General features: G+C 44.2%; 1 protein-coding gene across 4 annotated transcripts in view; it reads right to left on the bottom strand.

Moving 5' to 3' along the window:
• AGO2 (argonaute RISC catalytic component 2) overlaps window positions 1-20,069 on the bottom strand; it is a 524,350-nt gene that overhangs the window by 437,802 nt on the left and 66,479 nt on the right. For all 4 annotated transcript variants that reach the window (XM_085604853.1, XM_085604855.1, XM_085604857.1 and 1 more), the window contains exon 2: window positions 11,321-11,513. In XM_085604853.1, the coding sequence (XP_085460979.1) occupies window positions 11,321-11,513 (193 nt within the window). The remainder of the gene's footprint in view (window positions 1-11,320; window positions 11,514-20,069) is intronic.

The raw sequence follows: 20,069 nt of genomic DNA, 5'->3' as shown, positions 1-20,069 counted from the left end.
CAGTTGATCATGGGAAACTTTTGAGAAATTGCAAGTTGACCCGGACTGGCCAATCGGAACAGTTTCTACCCCTAAATTGTTGCATGTTGATCTGAAGTAAGAGGGGGGGGGGTTCACTGGGCTGATCTTCCAAGGTGTTGGGTCTACGTAGAGCTGATGAAGATTTCCATGGTTTACCTTTGGTTTCTTTGATTTTTGGGAAGTTATTTCATCTGATGGTTTGATTATTGCTGTGGGTTGGACAGTTTTATCCCGGAGATTGTAGCAGAGACTTTGAATAATCCTCTGTGTGATCAGAGGGTCGCCAACGTTTGATATTTGGCAACTATAAAATGTATTTCTAAGGCTATGCTTATTTTCCAAAGGTTCAATTTTATTCTTGAACTAAGCCTAATTATGTTATATTCTGTAGTGCCTAAAATCAAATGTTTTCCTAGGCTTTCATTGTGTTTTAGCTGGTTCTAAATCACCATCAACCAGTTCAACTAATTGGTCCATCGACCAAGTGGTGGAGTGCCTTGATGTTAAGGTCAGGATTCTATAGGTGCAGATGTATATAATGTAAAGAAATGTACTCCTGCAAGGTAATAAGGTACCCACATGTCCAGCGCTTTTCCTCCTGTGTACAGATTCGAGTGAGACCAGTGCGTGTTGATATTATGGGCCCCACCAATGAATGAGTGTATGGATGGATGGTTGTGATGACGAGTCTGTGACATAGGGAGAATATGTAAATTTGCCCTTTTCCGCTGGAGCTCCCCAATCTGAGCTATTAGGATCACGGAGTTGGTAAAACAACCCATTCTGAAAGAAGCCCCCTTGTTTGCCAGATGCAGACTATCGAAAACATAATCGCATCATAATAGCACATATAAGTGACTTATGCATTACTTCCAAGAAGAAAACAAGTTACTTACCTGTAACTTTGGTTCTCCAGTATTGGTAACTTTCACAGATTCCCATAGCTTGTATCATTCGCCGTCGTCGGTTTGGGAGCCTGGGTAAATAAAAAATACCATAGCAGTAGGTACAAAAGAGAAAGAAAGGCTTAGGCCTCATCTCATTTTGTAGCATATCCACCTCTTTTGGTAAAATAGACCAAAATAGTACAACAACCTATCAGATTAGCCTCACCCCATAGAACCCTCCTGAGAGTACCTCAGAGCCTCAGATTTTTGTAGCCGTTGTGGAACAATATAACAGAATATGCTAGGCTGAGCTTTCCCAGGGGAGGAGGGTGGGCGCATGGGAATCTATGAAAGTTACCAATACTGGAGAACCCAAGTTACAGGTAAGTAACTTGTTTTCTTACTCCAGTATTGGAACTTTCATAGATTCCCATAGCTTGTATCAGAATAGCTAGCAGTTAGGAAATAAGGAGGCACATTTTGTGTAATAATACATTGTTTCACCTTGCATGTATATCAGCATGAGAAATAAACATTACCAAGCACCAGTCAGTAAACATCATCAGATACAAAATGTGCGAATCAATAACAGGAAGGAGGGTTTGAAGGGAAAGCTCACCGCTCACTGAAAGATTCCTTAGAACAGCCTGTCCCACAGCAGCATCCCTCCGCGTGGAAGATTCCAAGCAGTAATGTGTCGTGAAGGTATGGGCACTGCTCCATGTAGCTGCCCTGCAAATGTCTTTGATTGACACTCCAGCGAACAGAGCAGCTGAAGATGAAAGTGATCTTGTCAAGTGCGCCCGGACCCGCCCTTCTAGGGGCTTACCAGCCGCTTGGTGACAGTAGTGGATCGCGCTGGCAATCCATCGTGCAACCCCTTGTTTTGAAAGGGGAAAACCTTTGCGTGGCGCACTGAAGGCGACAAAGAGTAGATTTCCTTAAGTGCTTGGTGCGTTGGATATAAAATTTTAAACACCTTTGAACATCCAGAGAATGAAGAGACCTCTCCGCTGGAGTTGTCGGTCTAGGGAAAAAAAGACTTCAAAATGACTGGTTCATTCAAATGAAAATCCGAAGGAACCTTCGGGATGAATTTTGGATTTGTCCTCAGGAGTGTCTTTTTTGAACTGCAAGAACGGATCCTTAATAGTGAGAGCCTGAAGTTCACCAACCCTCCTGGCTGATGTTAAAGCGAGGAGGAGAGCCACCTTCCATGAGAGAAATTTAAGATCCGCCCTATGAATTGGCTCAAACGGAGGCCTCATGAGTTGAGCAAGGACCAAGTTGAGCTGCCACATGGGTGGGGGAGGTCTAACTGGAGGGAAAACCCTAAAAAGTCCTTTTAAAAATTGTTTCACGATTCTCGCAGACCAAAGAGAAGGGCCTGAAGATGTTCGTCTGAACCTAGAGATCGCAGCCAGGTGAACCTTGATAGAAGAATGCGCGAGACCTGACTTGGCCAGAGACAAAATGTATAGCAAAATCTGATGAGGAGCAGAAGAAAAAGGATGAATGTTCTGTTGGCAGCACCATAGGCAGAAACGTTTCCATTTTGAACGATAGGTCTTATTCGTACTTGGTGCGCGGGCCTGAGCTAGCACCGCTCTACGTTCTTGAGCGATATTCAAGCCCTGAAATTCTCTGTGCTCAGAAGCCACGCAGTCAACTGCAGAGAGCTCGGCTCCGGATGTACCACTTGGCCCTGGGACATCGTCAATAGAGAAGGAATTGGACGCAGGTGAATTGGATGATCCTGGGAGAGCAGGAGAAGCTCTGTAAACCAAAACTGGCGGGGCCACGCCGGTGCCACTAGAATCATTCTGCAGGGTTCTGCTTTGAGCTTCCTGAGTAGTCGTGGGATTAGCGGAACTGGAGGAAAGGCATAAACAAAGGCGCCTGACCAGGCCATCGAAAGAGCATTATCCAATGATCCCTGATGGGGTTCCCTGCTTGTGTAGAACTGGCATTTCCTGTTCTCTGGAGTGGCAAACAGGTCTATGGAGGGTCTGCCCCAAAGATTGAAAACTCTCCCCAGAGTGCGCTGATCCAATTCCCACTCGTGGCTCAGATTTGAGACAACTTAGCGTTTCCGCTGTTTTGTTGAGGGCACCCGGAAGATGTTCCGCCGAAAGTGAAATTTGGTGACGGATAATCCACTCCCAAATCTCTTGTGCTTCTTTGGACAGCAGAGGAGACCTTGTTCCACCCTGCTTGTTCACGTAATGCATGGCCGTCGTGTTGTCTGTACGGACCAGGATGGTGGATTTCCGAATCCTCGGAAGGAAAGCCTGTAAAGCTAGCCGAATCGCTTTTAGCTCCAGTAGGTTGATGGGGAGAAGACGTTGTTTGGGCCGCCAGCAGACGATCACTTGAAGGTCTTGCAAGACCGCCCCCCAGCCTTCCAGAGAGGCGTCTGTGGTAAGTATGAACGGAGCTGGAGTGACTGTGAAGGTGAGACCCTTTGAGATATTGTCTTTGACCATCCACCATCTGGCTGCCTGTTTCATAAGAGGAGTGATGATTACTTTGTCGTTGAAAGAGCCTTCTGCTTGGCACCACTGTAAATCCAATTGCTCTTGGAGCGGGAGCATACGAAGTCTGCAATGCAGAATTAAGGGAATGCAAGATGAGATTGATCCTAGAAGAGATTTGTATAGGCGAACAGACAGAGACCGTCTTGGTTGCAAATGACGGGCAGAGGTGATCAGTCTTTGCTGTCTTTCTTCTGATGGAAAAGCTTTGCAACAAGCAGTGTCCAGAATAGCCCCCAGAAACTTGGCCGACCTGAAAGGACAGAGAACTGACTTGTCCTTGTTGAGTTGAAGTCTCAGATGACTGAAAAGTTGAGTACAGCTTTCGACTGCTTTTGAAGCTGCCTGAGAAGAAGGAGCTTTCACAAACCAGTCGTCTAGATAAGGAAAAACCTCTAGCGATTGTTTTCTGAGAGACGCTGCGACTGGGGCCAAGACCTTTGTAAATATCCGCAGCGCAGATCTGAGTCCGAAAGCCAGGACCTTGAATTAAAAGTGGCTCTTGGGTACTGTAAAGCGCAAAAACCTCCTGTGGGCCGGGTGGATGGGAACATGGAAGTATGCGTCCTCAAGATCCAGAGTGGCCATGTAATCCCCTGGATTGAGAAGCCGCAAAATGTCCTGTAGGGATACCATCCGAAACTAGAGTTTGAGAGGTGTTGTTACCTCAGGTCTAAAATTGGGTGCCATTTGTCTACGGTCTTGCGAACAAGGAAGAACCGGAATAGAATCCTTTGCCTCGTTGGGACAGAGGTACCGGCTCTATCGCTCCTTTGAGAAGTAGTTGGTGAGCTTCTTGCCGTAGAAGGTGCAGATGTTTGGATTTGGTGGTGCGAGGGGCTCTGGATGGTGGCTGGTGTTGAAACTTCTGTGTATGGCCTAATCGGATGATATTGAGGACCCACCGATCTGATGTTATGAGATGCCAGTTGTGGAGGTATTGTGATATCCTGCCCCCCCACTGGTGTCACAGGGGGCGAAGGAACAGTAGACAGAGCTGGGAAGCCGCTATTGGTGCTTAGAGGAATCTCTCCCCTGGCGCCCTTGTCGTCCTCTAGAGGGTTGGGGAGAGAAAGACGACGATTGGCCCTGTTTTTGGGAATACTGGGGCCTGTAAGACTGAGATTGTTGCGAATAGGAGGAATAGCACTGCTGCTGGTATCCACCTCTGTATGAAGAAAAACCTCTTCCTCTCGCACCACGGAAAGGTACTTTGCGGTATTGCAAAGTCCCAAGGGACTTCGCTGTTTCAGTGTCCTTTTTTATCTCCTGCAGCGCATCATCCACATGCTTTCCAAAAAGCATCTCACCATCGAACGGCAGATCTAGGATTTTATTTTGGACTTCCGGGCGAAACCAGGAGGCCCGAAGCCAGCCTTGCCATCTAAGGACTGCCGCACCTGCCAAAGAGCGAAAAAGCAGTGGTAGCAATGTCCATTGCGCAATCAATTTCCGAAGAAGAATGCGCTCCTTCCTCCAGGATTTTCTTTGCATCAGCCTTCGATCCCTCTGGTAGCTGGTCCAAATACGGAGATAAGTCGCACCACATCTGGCAATCATATCGTCCCAGAATCGCCAAGGCATTAGCAGCCCTGACCAGGAGGCTGGACATAGAAGAGAACCTCTTACCCACATTATCAAGACGCCTACCCTCCTTATCCGGTGCTGTGGTAAGGGGCGCCAACTGATTCTTTGACTTCCTTTGGGCCGCTTGAGAAATTACAGAGTTCGGTTGGCTAACCAGACAAGCAGGACTATCCTTCAGGGTTTTGTACATTTTCTCCAGTCGAGGAAGAACAGGCATGACGGTAGCTGGAGATTTCATTACCTTTATTCCCTCATCCCAGACATGGTCTACAATTTGGCTAGAACAGACAGACTTTTATAAGGCTCTTTAAAATCGTAAAGAAAACATTCCGACTGTACTGATGGTATGGGAAGATCAAAACGTTTGGATGCTCTTTCCATTAAATTGTGAAAGCCCCCTATATCTGCTGGAGGAGAATCCGCAGGATTCGGAGATGGAGAAGCGGGATCCAGAATTATATAGTCCTCCCATTCCCTATCTGGATCTGGGACTGAGATTGTGCCCTGGTCATCATCCGATGAGTCATCATGAACTGTGACTACATTTTGTTGAGGTTCCACTGGATCCGGAACCGGAGCTTGTGGAAGCAGAGGAGCAACAGGAGCAGAAGATTGAGGTGGAGGTACTTGCACCGACTGTTGACCAGAGGATTGAGATGGAAATCTTTTCCTATAATCCAGCAACATGAATTGCAGATCCGCAATCATTGAAGACGGCATAGCCACCATGCTCTGCTGCGACTGTTCCTCCCTAGTTTGCGACCGATATTGTCCTTGGTCTATATAGTAGTCCTCAGAGTCTGAGTCCTGATATTTGACATGTAATTGGGATGGACTATATGCATTCCCTTAAGGACCCTCATCTTCATCTGAAAACTCCTCCTTCAAAAGGAGTGCCGGAGGTAGTGGTGTCACTCTACGAGGAGAAGTCATCTTCGGTGTAATCTGGCATCTTTTTACTGAAATTGCCACACTTTGAATCGTCAACGGTGGAACCGTCGACGACGGAGTGATCGTGGACAGAATCGTCGTCAGTATTATGCTGAAGCTGTAGATGACGTCGTCGACACCATCCTCGTACTCATCGACGTCGAGGTAGTCATCACCGTCAACTACATGGAAACTGGAATCTTAGGTTGCAGCGTCGACGAAGTAGTCGTCGACGAAGGTACTGGAGACGACGAAGCTCTCGTCGACGAGCCCGTCGACGGAGCTGAAATCGACGTGGATTGATTCTTTATCGTCGACGTACCTGATGCTGTTGACGTCAACGGGCGGATTTTCTTGTCTGCTTCCCCCTCAGGCAGGACAGAAGCTGGTTTTTTGAACAGTTTTGGCTTCTCAGAAGGTGGAGGTGAAACCTAAGGCCTTTTTAATAAAATGTGCCTCCGAAACCAGTCCTTCCCTCTCCTTTACACCTCGGTGAGGAGATTTGATGGGACTGCGCCTGTCAGACCTATCAGAGGTCTTTTGTAAGGCTTTGGCAGGGGGGGGGTCAGAAGAAGTTGAAGACCTATCCCTTTTTTGAGATCTCCTCGAAGATGTTGCAGAGGAGACATCATCACTGTCACTCGATACCGGGTCTTTCTGTGACTTTAACTTTTGCAACCAGGTGAGCAAACGTCCCTCACGGTCTCTCAAGGTCTTTGAAGAGAAGGTGATCAGGGTACAAACAATAAATACAGTCCTTATGTTTGTCCTCCACATAAAGCCTCTTTTTTGAACATGTAGCACTGGCTTTGAATGAAAGAAAGTGAATGAAAGTGAATTTATAACAGCGCGAATTGCTGCCCTGAGGCGTCCAAGCGCTAGAGGAACCAGTTGGTAGGGTGGGTGCGGTTGCAGACCGGTAGGGAAGGAGAACTGAGTTTATTGAGGAGAATTGAACAGGTGTGTTTTTAGTTGTTTGCGGAAAGAGGCGAGGTCAGGGTTGGATCTCAAATGAGAAGGGAGGGAGTTCCAGATCTTGGCGGCGTTGAAGGCAAACATCCTTCCACCCGATCTTGTCCTTTTGATTCTAGGGACTGTTGCCATAAAAGCCTGGCTAGATCGCAGGTCTCTGCCTGGACGATACTGGCTTACTAGACTACGAGTAATTAGGGGTCCCGAGTCCCAAAAGGCCTGGTGAGCAATACACATTGCCTTAAAGGTGACTCTCTTACGCACTGGGAGCCAATGCAGGCTGATCAGTGCCGCTCTAACTGGCAGTCTGCTTGGGATCTGTAGCAGAGTGCGGGCAGCGCAGTTTTGTACCAGCTGTAGTCTCTTTAGTGTGTACTCTGGTGCACCCAAATAGAGGGCGTTGTTGGAGTCTAATCGTGACTGTATCAGGCCCTGTACGGCCATCTGCTTTGCCTCCATTGGGAGCAAAGGAAGAACTTTCTTCAGTGTCCTGAGCAATCCAAAGCAGATGGCTGAGAGCTTTGTGGCCTGGGTGTTAAGTGAAAGACTCCTGTCCAGCCATACCCCTAGGCTTTTGATGTTATCCTTCGGAGCCGGGGGGGGGGGGCCTAGACAGGTGGGCCATAGTGAGTTGAAGAAGGTGGGATCAGCCGGGCCCAGGAGTATAAGCTCCGTTTTGTCACCATTGAGCTTTAACGATGACAGAGTCATCCAGGCCTTCACCTCCTCCAAGCATTTTGTTAGTCCACCTGAAAGTGGCTGTTGAGGGTGTCGTCTGCATAGGATAAGATCTTGACTCCATACGGACGAACTACCTCAGCCAGTGGCCTCAAGTAGATATTAAAAAGCGCGGGGCTTAAAGAGGAGCCCTGGGGGACTCCACACTTCAGGGGCATGCTGGAAGACACTGTCTGTCCGTCAAACACTTGGAACGACCTGTTACTCAGAAAAGATTTTAACCAGAGCCAGGCCTTGTCCACAATGCCGACATTCGAAAGACGGTTCAGTAGAGTGTTATGACTGACCGTGTCGAACGCCGCGCTGAGATCAAGGAGGATCACTGCCACTGATCCCCCCTGGTCAAGAATTTTCCTGGACTCCTCGATGACCATTAGGAGGGCGGACTCTGTTCCGTGCTTAGGTCTGAACCCTGTCTGAGTGGTATCTAACAGCTGGTTATCTTCAAGAAAGCTAACCAGCTGGAGATTGACATACTTCTCCACGATTTTACTCACCCAGGGGAGCAGGGAAATAGGACGATAATTGCCAAAGTCCAATGGGTCCAGGTTTGGCTTCTTTATCAGCGCTCGGACCATCGCCCGTTTCCAGGCAGGAGGGACGATGCCAGAAGCGATGGAAGCGTTCAGGAGATTTTTGATGATAGGTAGGACAGCCTGAGATGCTAGCAACATGGCTTCTGTTTTTCTCCTTGTCAGACATCCTGAAGAACGCTGAAGAGAAACAGTTGAAAATACAGAAGTTGAAGAGAAATCTGAGCAGAGCTCAGTGGAGACTCCCTTGCACAACGTGCGGTAGAAAATCAGAGGCTCTGAGGTTCTCTCAGGAGGGTTCTATGGGGTGAGGCTAATCTGATTGGTTGTTGTACTATTTTGTTCTCTTTTACAAAAGGAGGTGGATATGCTACAAAATGAGATGAGGCCTAAGCCTTTCTTTCTCTTTTGTACCTACTGCTATGGTATTTTTTATTTACCTAAGCTCCCATTCCGATGACAGGGAATGATACAAGCTATGGGAATCTATGAAAGTTCCAATACTGGAGTAACACTTGCCACCTAGACCCTACTGAGTACAGACAAAACATCCTCACATATCCAACACAGCTCAGATAGGCAAGCTAGTCTATCAGGTTGCTGACATGAACATCCCCAGGCATACAAAACAAAAATCATAACATAACTAAGTGTTCTGTGAGGCATGCCCTATTATATCAGCATATGCAGCATATGTAAAGCTAGCTGGCAGGTCATCTGCTTACTTCCAAAGCCATAACTAAGGAAACATCTACGTAAAAAAGTAAGCAGTACTCATCAGTCCAAAAATGGCACACATGCCGAAAAAATGAAACGAGCGACAGTCTTCAATACCTCACAGAGAACAGCAGGGCAAAAGACATTTGTTAGCCACAATCAAAGCTCTAACAACACATCTAACCCACACTTAAATCAGACATTCCCGCTCTATGACTAAGACATGAATACTTACACAACTTAATCCCATAGTCTTTCTTGCACCTGAATACAATTATATAACTTCACGTCACACAATGGGCAAAACACAGCACACAACGGTTGTCACTAGGTATGAGAGGAAATCTAGAACAGCATGGAAACCCACATCCCAGGAAGTCCATGTTACAAACCAACACAACTAAGAAATGTGTGCTTTATAAATGCCCATAAAATAACTGACAGTAATAAAAAAAAAATAAGCTACCACGCTGAAGCATTTCTTATTGCTTAGGGAAAACCTCCTTCTTAATTCTATGGCTAGTTATGAACATGCATCTTGAAGAAAACAACCTGAAAAGGAAGCTTCCTTCATAGAAAATTCCTTTCCTTTGGACAATTGTACTGCAGCCTTAATCCAAGTGTGACTACACAGACCAAGCCAGCTGCAAAAAAGACTAAATGGAAAAAGGAAGGCGGGAGTTACGCAACACCTCTCAAACAGTTATATTTCTACCATATGTTTGAATGGCTTTACGTTAAAGATGCTAGGGCAATTAATTCGGAACAATGCACTAATGACCGGCAAATCTGGTTCCTAGGAGACTTAGAAGACAAATGAATGGTTAATGATGGAGGAGTGCATATTTTTGATGTGTTTGGCGATTGTTGTCAATGGCTTCACAAACCAGAAAGAGCACATTTTTCTTTGAGGAGGAACCAGTGGAGGAACTGCAGAAAGTGTTCAGGTTCATATGAATTTGCAGGCATTCTAGCCAATCCTTATGAGACCTTGAGATTTCTGGAGAAGGGTGCAATTTGTGGTTGACAAGAAAAGTTTCATACAGACCAGTCTGGGAGTGATCAGGGACTAGATGGTAGTTCCAATCTCAGGCCCTGGAGTTCATGTTCCTGATGTATTGCCAGAAATAACGTATAGTTTACCTGTCGGTGTAGTTTTGCAGCTTGAAGACTTTCTGGATTCACCATGCTCTGCATTCCTCCGCCATCTAGTGGTTGGGTCCGGAATTGTTGTATTTCTTCTCTCTTTCTTCGCGGCCGATGTGGGCGTCGACATACCACCATTTGGTGCCCTTTCGGGACGTCGACGCGCTTCCTACGGAAGCTCCCGCCTTTGGTCGTCATCTTCGGGTTCTTTTTTTTTTCTTTTTTTACTTCTTCTCCTTTAATAGTCTTCCTCCTGTTTTAATAGTCTTCCTCTGGTCTCATCTTACTGGCGGAGGAGGGTGGGATTGCTAGTGAATCCAGAAAGTCTTCAAGCTGCAAATCTACACTGACAGGTAAGAAACTATGCATTTTGCAGCGTGAATCTTTCTGGATTCACTAGCAATCCCACCCTCCTCCGCCTTCTTTAATATGTTAAGCCGAGTAGGCTTTGTGGACACCTATGGCTCCCCGGACCACAGGTTAATAATCACTGTATTACACCATTTAGGTACCATAAAAATGGAAAGAAGAGCAGTTGATGGGCATTTCTTCTAGATTTCTTCTACTTGCACTAGCCAGGCAGCCTTAGCGTGCAAATCAGCCTCGCCGGTAATCAGTTCTAAATGGCTCAAACACTTCTTTGGTAAACCCAAAGAAATAGACCCATGAAAAATGTGACATACCTGCATGTGATATAATAACCTTTTTATGCAATTTGAGGGAGAATGACTAAGTAGCGTACCCCTTAAAATGAAATCTGATGTTTTTCACTAAACACCTACCATCAGGAGTAAACATGAACTAGGTGGCAACCAGCATTTCTACATTTTAAAAAAAGACAAACGAAGATCGGGATCAAGATGTCAAATCTAGCCATGCTAATAAGACCAGAGAAGTCATTCTGTTTGAGAAGCAGAGTTCTGCATGCCTACTTGAGGTCTGGATGACTGTAAGGCCACGCTCTTATCTAATTAACTTGGATCAAAAGGGTAAGAGCAGAGAAATGACTGACCAACACTGGCTTTTTTCCTTTTTATGTTTTTTAAACCTTCCAAAATTAAAGTTTCACTTTCCATCTAAAAGAAAAGGAAACCGTCGTTCATAGATGTAGTCAGGATTTGTTAACTTTGGACTGTGTGAAAAATGTTCTGGGAGACTCGGAGCAACAGTACAAGGACAAGTGCACTGTTTTGGTAAATGAAAATAAATATGCGATTACAATAAGATGGCTGTGAGCATCACATCATGGCCTTACCTGTTAACTCTTCTAGGGCATTTTTCTGGCTTGATATCTATTTCATAATGGTAGATATCAATTTTAGGGATTTCCATTTCAAAGAAGTTTGCCTGAAGCTTGATTGTCCTCCCTGAAGTACCAAAGTCTGGTCGAGGAGGAGGTTTGAAAGTATATCCCTGTGGTGGTGGGGGAGGTGCGGGTGGGGCAAGCCCTGTAAGAAAAAGAAAAGATTTTAGTCTGTGGGAAAACTACAGTTTAGGAGAGCAATAAAGGTTCAGTCAGCATCTACCTATTAGGAAAATGTTATCCTTTCTAAGAGCATTGACGCTAGTATCAGTAGCTGCAGAAATTCAAAGACCGTTCACACTCTACTCTACCTGTGCCCCTTTATATCTAAGATTTCTATTATTCCTTTTGACTCTGCAATTGCCTTTTCCATTAGTTTTGCCTAAAATCTGATCCTCACGCTTTTATCAATCACAAATTGCTAATTAGACATGAAATTATCAAAGGCCCACAAAGTCCACAATCTCAACTTAATCAACCACAATCTGAGAAACTGTCTGCCCATGGTGTTTGTTTTCTTTTCTTGTTTATTAAAAAAAACTTGTCTTTTGACTCTGCACATTTTGAAGAAACTGAAATCAAAGATATGCGCACAGACAATAAAAGGCATAGCAAGCGCTGTCTGTTGCGGGCATATTGTGGCTTACCGAGAACAAAGAGGAGTTTAGGGCCCGCCCACTGCTCATCGTTGGTTGCCTTTCCTTGTTATTTATTTGACTACTCCTTATTCATATCCAATCTTGTGTTTGTCCCTCCCCTAGAGCATTGCCTCTTTACATTCGGTTCGACTGGTTGGCATCGATGCTTACACCGCTTGCTATTTAAGGACTACTTTTTTTTATTTTGTGTGAAGCACTCCATTAGGAGTATATTTGTTTTTGTCTCATCTCCCTCGTGATTATCTCTACCGCTGCACTCCGTGTTTCTCTCTCTTGCCTGACTGCTCCTCCCTGCCCTCCTCCCTCGAGCGTGCCTGTGTACTTCTCCCCAATGCTTTCACCACCTGCGCCCTCCATATTGCTTTCCCCCAAACCAGTGTTGCTTTCGCATCCTTTCCAACCCTTCCCTCCGTAGCTTTCAACTCTCACTGCCACAGAATGTACAGCAAAGGTGTTATTCCCAACTCCCTCCCAACATTCCTGCTTTGACAATAGGCAAGTTTATTTTTATTTTCTTTAACTGTGCAGCATATTAGGAGATAAATTGTGGAGATATAACTCAAGGAAACAAATATTTTCTCAAAATAGGCAGACTGCATATAAACTTCAGATTCAAAGACAAATGCGTATATCACTTTCAAACTAGCCCTTTTTGTGTTGTATGTTTGATTTCTCAGCATTCAGCTACAGACAGTGCTCGGTTATCCAGGTTGCTATTTCTGCGAAGCAGTTGACTAGGTTATCTCTGGTGTCCTCATGTTTTCCTTCAAAGGCAACTAGTAGCTGTGTATCGTCTGCATAGGAGCAGATGCTGAAGCCCCATTTCCTGCAGATCTTAGCGAATGAGGAGACCTAGACATTTTAGAGAGTTTGGCTTAGAAACGCTCCCTGCGGGACACCATAATCAGTGTTTTTAGAGCTGGAATAAAAAAGGTCTATTTGAATTTTTTGTGATCTATTGAGGAGGAAGGAGTTTAACCATTGAAGAGCTTTCGAGTGTAGACCCTTTTCGTGCAGGATTTTCAGCAGAAGATCATGTGATATAGTATCTAAAGCTGCCGACAAGTCCAAAAGGATCAGAGCGGTAGCTTTGCCCTGATCCACCAAGGATACTGCAAGTAGGGTGGCTTCTGTAATGTTCGAGGCTCCCAAGCCAGTCTGGGATGGATCCAAAAGATCATTGGTTTCAAGAAAGTTAACCAATTGTTTGTTGACCAGTTTCTCCAATACTTTTGACAAGTATGGCAGCTGGGAAAATGGTCGGTGCGTTACTGGGCTATGGATAGCCGTACCAGCTTTTTTTAGTAGTGGAAATATAATAGTTTCCGCCCATAAGTCTGGGAATACTGCAGTATCAAGAGATTTATCAAAAATCTGTGTGACAAATGGGCTTAGGACTGATGCAAGTTGAGAAAATATGAAGTGGGGACATGGGTCAAGCAGGGGACCCTGCTTTTACCTCGGTCATGGCTTTTGCAACCTGCTCTTCGGTGAAAGGGGCTAAGGTGCTTAAGTGAACCTGTGCATCAGTGTGTGGAGCTAAAGTTTCCCAATCTAGTTTGCCGGAGATGGCCTGGGTTTTTGAAAGAGCAGTCGACTTTAGAGATTTTATTAATGAAGAAATTGTTAATTGTCTCGCAGTTGTCACTTGATGGGGTCATAGTGTGGGACACACAGGTAGGTTTGCATTGTTCTTACACAATTTTATACAACTCCTTAGGTGAGTTATGATTGTCATTTATTCATTTTGCATAGTATTGTTTTTTAACGCTTTCAAGAGCATTATGATGGATCTTCTGCTCCCCTTTGAAGAGCAGTCTATCGTTTGCTTCTTTAGTCAGTCTCCATTTATGTTCTAATACTTTGTATTTCCTTTTCATTTGTCTCAATTCAGGCGAATACCATTTCTCCGATGGTGTTTTTCTGTTGTTTTACTTCCTATCTTGGGAGCGCACTGATCCAGTGCAAGAGTGATTTCAGAGTGTAGTAATTCAACCTCTGCCTGGGCAGACAGTGTCCTAGCAGTATTTAGGTTATTTGGGAAGAAGTGGGAGGCGAACGAGTCAGGGGTAATATGATTCCATACCCTTTTTTTTGCAAATGGGGCTGTAAGCAAGCCAGTTAGCTTGAGTGGCAGGTTGCAAGAAAAGGCGATCAGAGAGGTGTCAGCCCAGGGCAGGGGTGTAATCTTGGAGACATTGATGGATTCAATACTGGAGAACAGCAGGTCAAGTGTGTGCCTTGCAATGTGAGTTGGTCCTTTAATCAATTGTTTTAAATGCAGTATCTGCATGTCATTTTCCAAATGCTTAGCCGCAGAGTCACCAGAGTTTTAAAAATGAACATTGAAGTCGCCTATAACTAGAAAATTACTGTTTTAAGCAAGATGGGAATAGTTGAGACAGTAGTTTAGTAATTAAATCAGGTTTTATATCCCGGGAGGTTGTAAATAGCTGCTCCTCCTAGAAGTCTGTGGTTGTGAATGGACATTTGAAATGCAAGTAGCTCATGTTTGCCTATGGAAGCCACTGACTCAGGAAGACAAGTGAAGCAGTCTTTGAACAAAATAGCTATTCCCCCTCCCTTCCGTCCCCTTCCACCCCGTTTTATAAGAGTTTACAGCCTGCTGGTAGGGCGGTAGCAATGTCTGGGGAGTTATCATCCATCCACGTTTCAGTTTCAGTAATGAAGGCTAGATCAGGTTTTGAGTCATTTAAAATGGCCCAGATCTCAAGGCAGTGTTTGGGCATAGACCTAGAATTAAAATAGATGCAGCCAGTTAGAAAATATTCCTAGTTTGCTGATGTAGTAATGCTTGACTAACCCATTTACAATGAAAGCATGAAAAAGGGCCCTCCGTATTCTCTGGTGAGGTTTTCACGCATGGTACATCGTTATACTGCCGGGGTTTGGCCAGCTTAAGGAGCATCTCCCTAGAGTATTGGTGGCGGTTACTGGGAGCTGGTGTAAAAGGGGCAGGGTTCCTGGCCCCTGGTACCATTCGGGCTTGCCTTTGGCACACCAGCAGCCCCGTTTATGTAGTCACCCATTACCAAGAAGCTAGAGCGCTGCCCTTCCTACTGCGCTGCTTCCGGTATGGCGGCTTCCCACCCTCCCAATTTCTCTCCAGTGCAAGTAAGTGCAGAAAACTTTCAAGTTTTGCTAACTTTTAAAAATACGGATTCAGAACAATTCAGTAAAAACTTCACATTCTCACCCTGGCGCTCTTCCCCTCCCCCCCCCCAAAAAAACCTTCAGATTCAAATTCAAGAAAACAGTTTATTCAAAAATTTCTAAGCGGGATGCTCAATTTTAAAGTGCAATAGTGCGGAATCAAATTAGGATCAGGAATTGTCAGACTTACTTTCTATGCGCCGTGGCCCCATTTATGTAGTCACCCATTACCAAGAAGCTAGAGCGCTGCCCCTCCTACTGCGCGGGTTCCCGTGACTTCCTGTTGCGCAATACCTCATTTGCAGTATGGCAGCTTCCCACCTTTTCGATTTCCCTCCAGTGCAAGTAAGTGTAGCAAGCTTTTCTAGTTTTGCTAACTTTTAGAAATACGGATTTAGTACAATTCAGTAAAACTTCAGATTCAAATTCAATAAAACAGTTGAGCAGTTCTATTTTAAAATTTCTAAGCGTGATGCTCAATTTTGAAGAGCAATAGTGCGGAATCAAATTAGGATCAGGAATCGGCAGCCAAATCTGCTCCTTTCTCCCATCTGCACACTTGTACCATTGCCGTCTGTCCATGTCTCCCCTTCTCATATCTACTTACTTTCTCTGGTGCCCCTTCCTGCTTTCTCAATGTTGCTTCTCACTCATGGTTTCTGCCACAGTATACTCCAACCTTTTCCTGTGTACCCTGTCACTTACCCTTCCTGTCACCGTCTCACAGAAAGTTCTGAATCAAGCTCATTCATTGTTGTATCTCTCTCCTACTGCCCAATTAGACAGTTTTACTCTTCCTGCCTGTTCGGGCACTTTCTCCATTTCCTCCAAATACTTCCTCTGTCGCTTTTGCCTTATTCCATTCCCCGTCTCCCATCTACTCTCTAGCTCATGCAAAGTATCCAATTGTGAAAGGTATTCAATTCCACGCAGAATATTTTACAGACCACATTATTGTAAGATTAACAAATGTTTTGAAAGGTTGTTCTATTAAGCTATCAATGTACTGTATGTCATTTATAGCATTCAACATTTATGGTTACCTTAACTCCAATAATATGCAAAATGTGAAGGCCTGGGAGGTGTTAATGGTCCATCAGATACAGTCCCTACCTGAATGTGAAATCCTAACATGTGACGTTCCAGAGATTAACTTAGTTTGATACTCCTAATTTATATAGTGTGATTTACGGTGTGATAAGCCCTACTAGAAAGCAACAAATACGTTCTTTCAGGGGTAAGAAACCTCACCCACCAAGGTGACATGCCTCATCATAGGATTCTTGTCCCATGCTAGGCGGGCGGTGCAATGCCTAGTGAGAACCTCAAAGGGGGCTCTATTGGCAGGATCTTTTCACGGTCTGTGTTAAGTGATTGTGTGTCCGCGATAATAATGGGTATAGTGTCTGATGGATCGGAGAATTAGAATGGTCTATATAGCCACACAGGAATTTAGACCTTTATTTATAGGAACTGTGGTAAGATTAAAAACACAGGGGACCAGTTGAACCAGAGGTGTTCTGCGGTCCTTCTTCTAGGGTCGACATGTATAATGCTCTATTGCCTCATATGGTCAAGCAGAGTTTCTTCTGAACGTTTTGGTTGAACTCTACTATATATGATCAGTGCCTAAACTTATACTGATTTTGTGATTCTGATGCACCCAGTACTGTGTGTGTTTTAACAGAGGAGTTCTTCCTACTTGTAATAGTTCACGTGTTCCAAATCTATTCCCCTTTGCTCTTTTAAGATATGAATGAGCCTGCACTCTCAGGTCCACCAGTAGTTTGTAGGGGGGAATGGTAACTTGGCGTACTAGCCTGAACAAGTTATCAGGAGTAGAATCCCATCACAAGCCCTTGATGACTTGTAAATTTCTGTGAAGGACATCTCAGCGGAGCGAACAGATCACAAGTTTGGTTAACATGGTTCTCTTACAGTCCTTTGGGTTTAAATTCCACATTTGCATTTATGCTTTACATCAACAAATTACCTTCTGAGATCAGTTGTTTCTAGTCTCCTTGTGCCTCAGTTCAACTACCTGTCACACACTGCATTTGTAATTATACTGTCCACCTACTGCAGTGAATCACTGTACCGCTATAAAACACATTTTTTCTTTTTAGTTAGTGAAGGACAGCGAACATTATTAGCATTAAGAATTCAAGTCTCTGCAAAGGCTACTTTTTCTTTATATTACTTACACGTGACATCTGTCCCTTTAGTTTTGGCGATTTTGGTACCGCTGCTTTAAAATGGGTTGACTGTTTTTCGTTTAAAATATAATTTGACTTGCATCATCCTAAATATGTGTCTCAATTTTAAGAAAAAGATATGGAATTGAATTATTGTTTTATTCGACAATGGATACCTCAAATCCAATGATCTCTGGGTGCTTATAAGAACAGTTGGTACTTTGTCAAACTGTAATAATTTTTATGGACTTAAGTTGGCTTGGCAGTGACTATTCATTAATTTGGTTATGTACACTGGCAGTGAATATTCGTTATTGTGCTTAAATACACTAGGGCCTGAAGATATAAAAGCTCAGAACCACAAGAGTGCTTGTTATTTCCATCGTGCAGAAAACCTTGGTCACCTTGCCTGAAAAATCTGAGTTTCCATTCATATTGTAATCTTTTAGACTGATAACTTCATTGCATAAGTATCTCTCTCTCTTTGATGTGGATGACAGGACAGTGGTCCTCCAGAGTATGATTCCAGGAGTTGCTCCTTCTTAATGCTGAAGTTCAAATTAATCAATAGTCAGCGTACCTGAAACATGCAATACCTTACATGTTATGTTAAAAATACTTCTAAAGCGCGTGTACACCATACGGTTTCATGGAGCTGGGGTCTAGGGAGTTCTGCCTCTAAGTGATTCATTCATATACCTGGCGAAAGAGCCAGGTCTTTAAAAGTTTCCTAAATTGAGGATATGATGTCATCGATCTGATATCCAGAGGAGGAGAATTCCAAAATTGAGGGTCCAGGACCGCAAATCTTAGTCCCCCCAGTTTCTTGCGTTTAAAGGACGGAGTAGCTAGGAAATTAGGATGCAAAGACCTAACATCCAGAGTGGGAGTGTATCTCTGGACCCGAGTAGATACGAACACTGGGGAGTTGCCATGAAGCGCTTTAAAAATCAGACACCCCCAGAAAATTGGGGCATGGATTAGCAAATTTTACGGCACAAATATGGAAAAGTAGCGGCACAAATGTGGGAATTTTGCGGCATTTTTGCAGCACTGTATTTTACAATTTTTCGACACCAAACGCAGAGATCTTATTTTTATGAGGCATTTTACAACATGAAAGTTTCCACCAAAGCACTGTGTACAGTATTTATGCTGCCAGGTTTATCTACTCTGTGTATCATGCAGTATTTAGGTTCACATTACTTGAGCACTGTGCCGTCATTACTTATAGATTTGTATACATTTTTGGGAGAACGATTTTAATTCTTTCCTTTGGGAAGGCCTATGTATATAATATAAGAGGTGTTTGTATTATCCAATTCTGTGGCACTCATTATGACAAATTAGTCAGACCACCTCCGCTGGAACTGAAACCTGTAAATAAACTGAGTGTGAGTGTTCTGTGCTGCACACGTTTCACTGAATATGTACCCTGTGCTATATGTTGCAGGTTATGTACTTGGCATACCTATGGATTTACTCTGTTTGCCACATAATCACACATGCTGGATAATTTACAGGTTTCAACAGAATCAAACTTTGACAAAGCCCATAGGCCAGACCTTGGCGAGTGGCAAATTTGTATTTGCAAACCTATCTAGTATATGCAAAGGATTTGACAAAAATATAAAGAAGAGGCCCAGCAGCCCAGGCACACCAGCCCACTACTAAAATTCCCCACTTTCAGGGGGTATGTACATGTGACCTGGCAAAGTGTCATCAATCATAGTGCAAGACAGTCAACAGATAAAGTGGCTGACCTATTGCCCCATGCTGTTTGCTATGGTGGGCGGAAGTAAAATATGAATGACGCAAAACAGACTAGTTGAGGAAGAAGGCTGAATGAAAGTCCCTATAAGCATGTAGGCATGATCCAGGCCTATTAAATTTGATTCTAGCTCAAACTGAGCAAATGTTACAAAAAAAAGTCACAATGTCCTTTACAAAGGTTCACTTGTAATCTTTCAAGTGCTGAGTGGTCTACACTGGTATGAAACCGGGATGAATAAGGTGTATTTTTGCATCACGATACTTGATTTGTGCAACTCCTTTTGCTATGTTCCAGTCACAGCAAAGTACCAGATGACGGCATTTACCCGTTATAATATGTTTTTGACCACTTGCACCCAACAATATAACAGCAAGTGAAGAGAAGGTCTGGGAACCTGATTTTTGCTGGCTTCACTTGCAGCGGGAGTTCTCGAATTCTCCGTTTCGTCCTCGCTCAGTCTTCCTTTTCGTTACTGCACAGAGCCACATGGACGTCCTCCAAAATGCCTGGTGCCCAATTGTCACAGCTGACACACCTTGTTATGGCATTCTGGAGTATAGCTCCTCATTTAATCCTGAAATATCGACACTTATTTCAGCTAAAAATTATATTTCAAGACCAAGAAACGTTCTGTCTTGACATATCATTTTTAGCTGAAATAAGAGTCAACAAGAAAGGTGCATTGTTTGACTAGAAGACACTGGTACATTTTCATGGCACCAGTAGCGGTGGAAATCCTGGAAGGATGCAAATGCCATTCATTCCCTACATGGAAGGTTAATGCTTGTCCTTTAAGACTGTGTGGCACTGGATCTGCAGAGCACGATGGATTTAATATAGCACTTACTGCCACGGGGTTCACTTGTGACAATTACCACTATTGCCTTCATTACCAATGG

Source organism: Triturus cristatus, chromosome 5_1 (genome assembly GCF_964204655.1).
Source record: "Triturus cristatus chromosome 5_1, aTriCri1.1, whole genome shotgun sequence".
Taxonomy (NCBI): Eukaryota; Metazoa; Chordata; class Amphibia; order Caudata; family Salamandridae; genus Triturus; species Triturus cristatus.
This window is presented reverse-complemented; position numbering and strand designations above follow the sequence as displayed.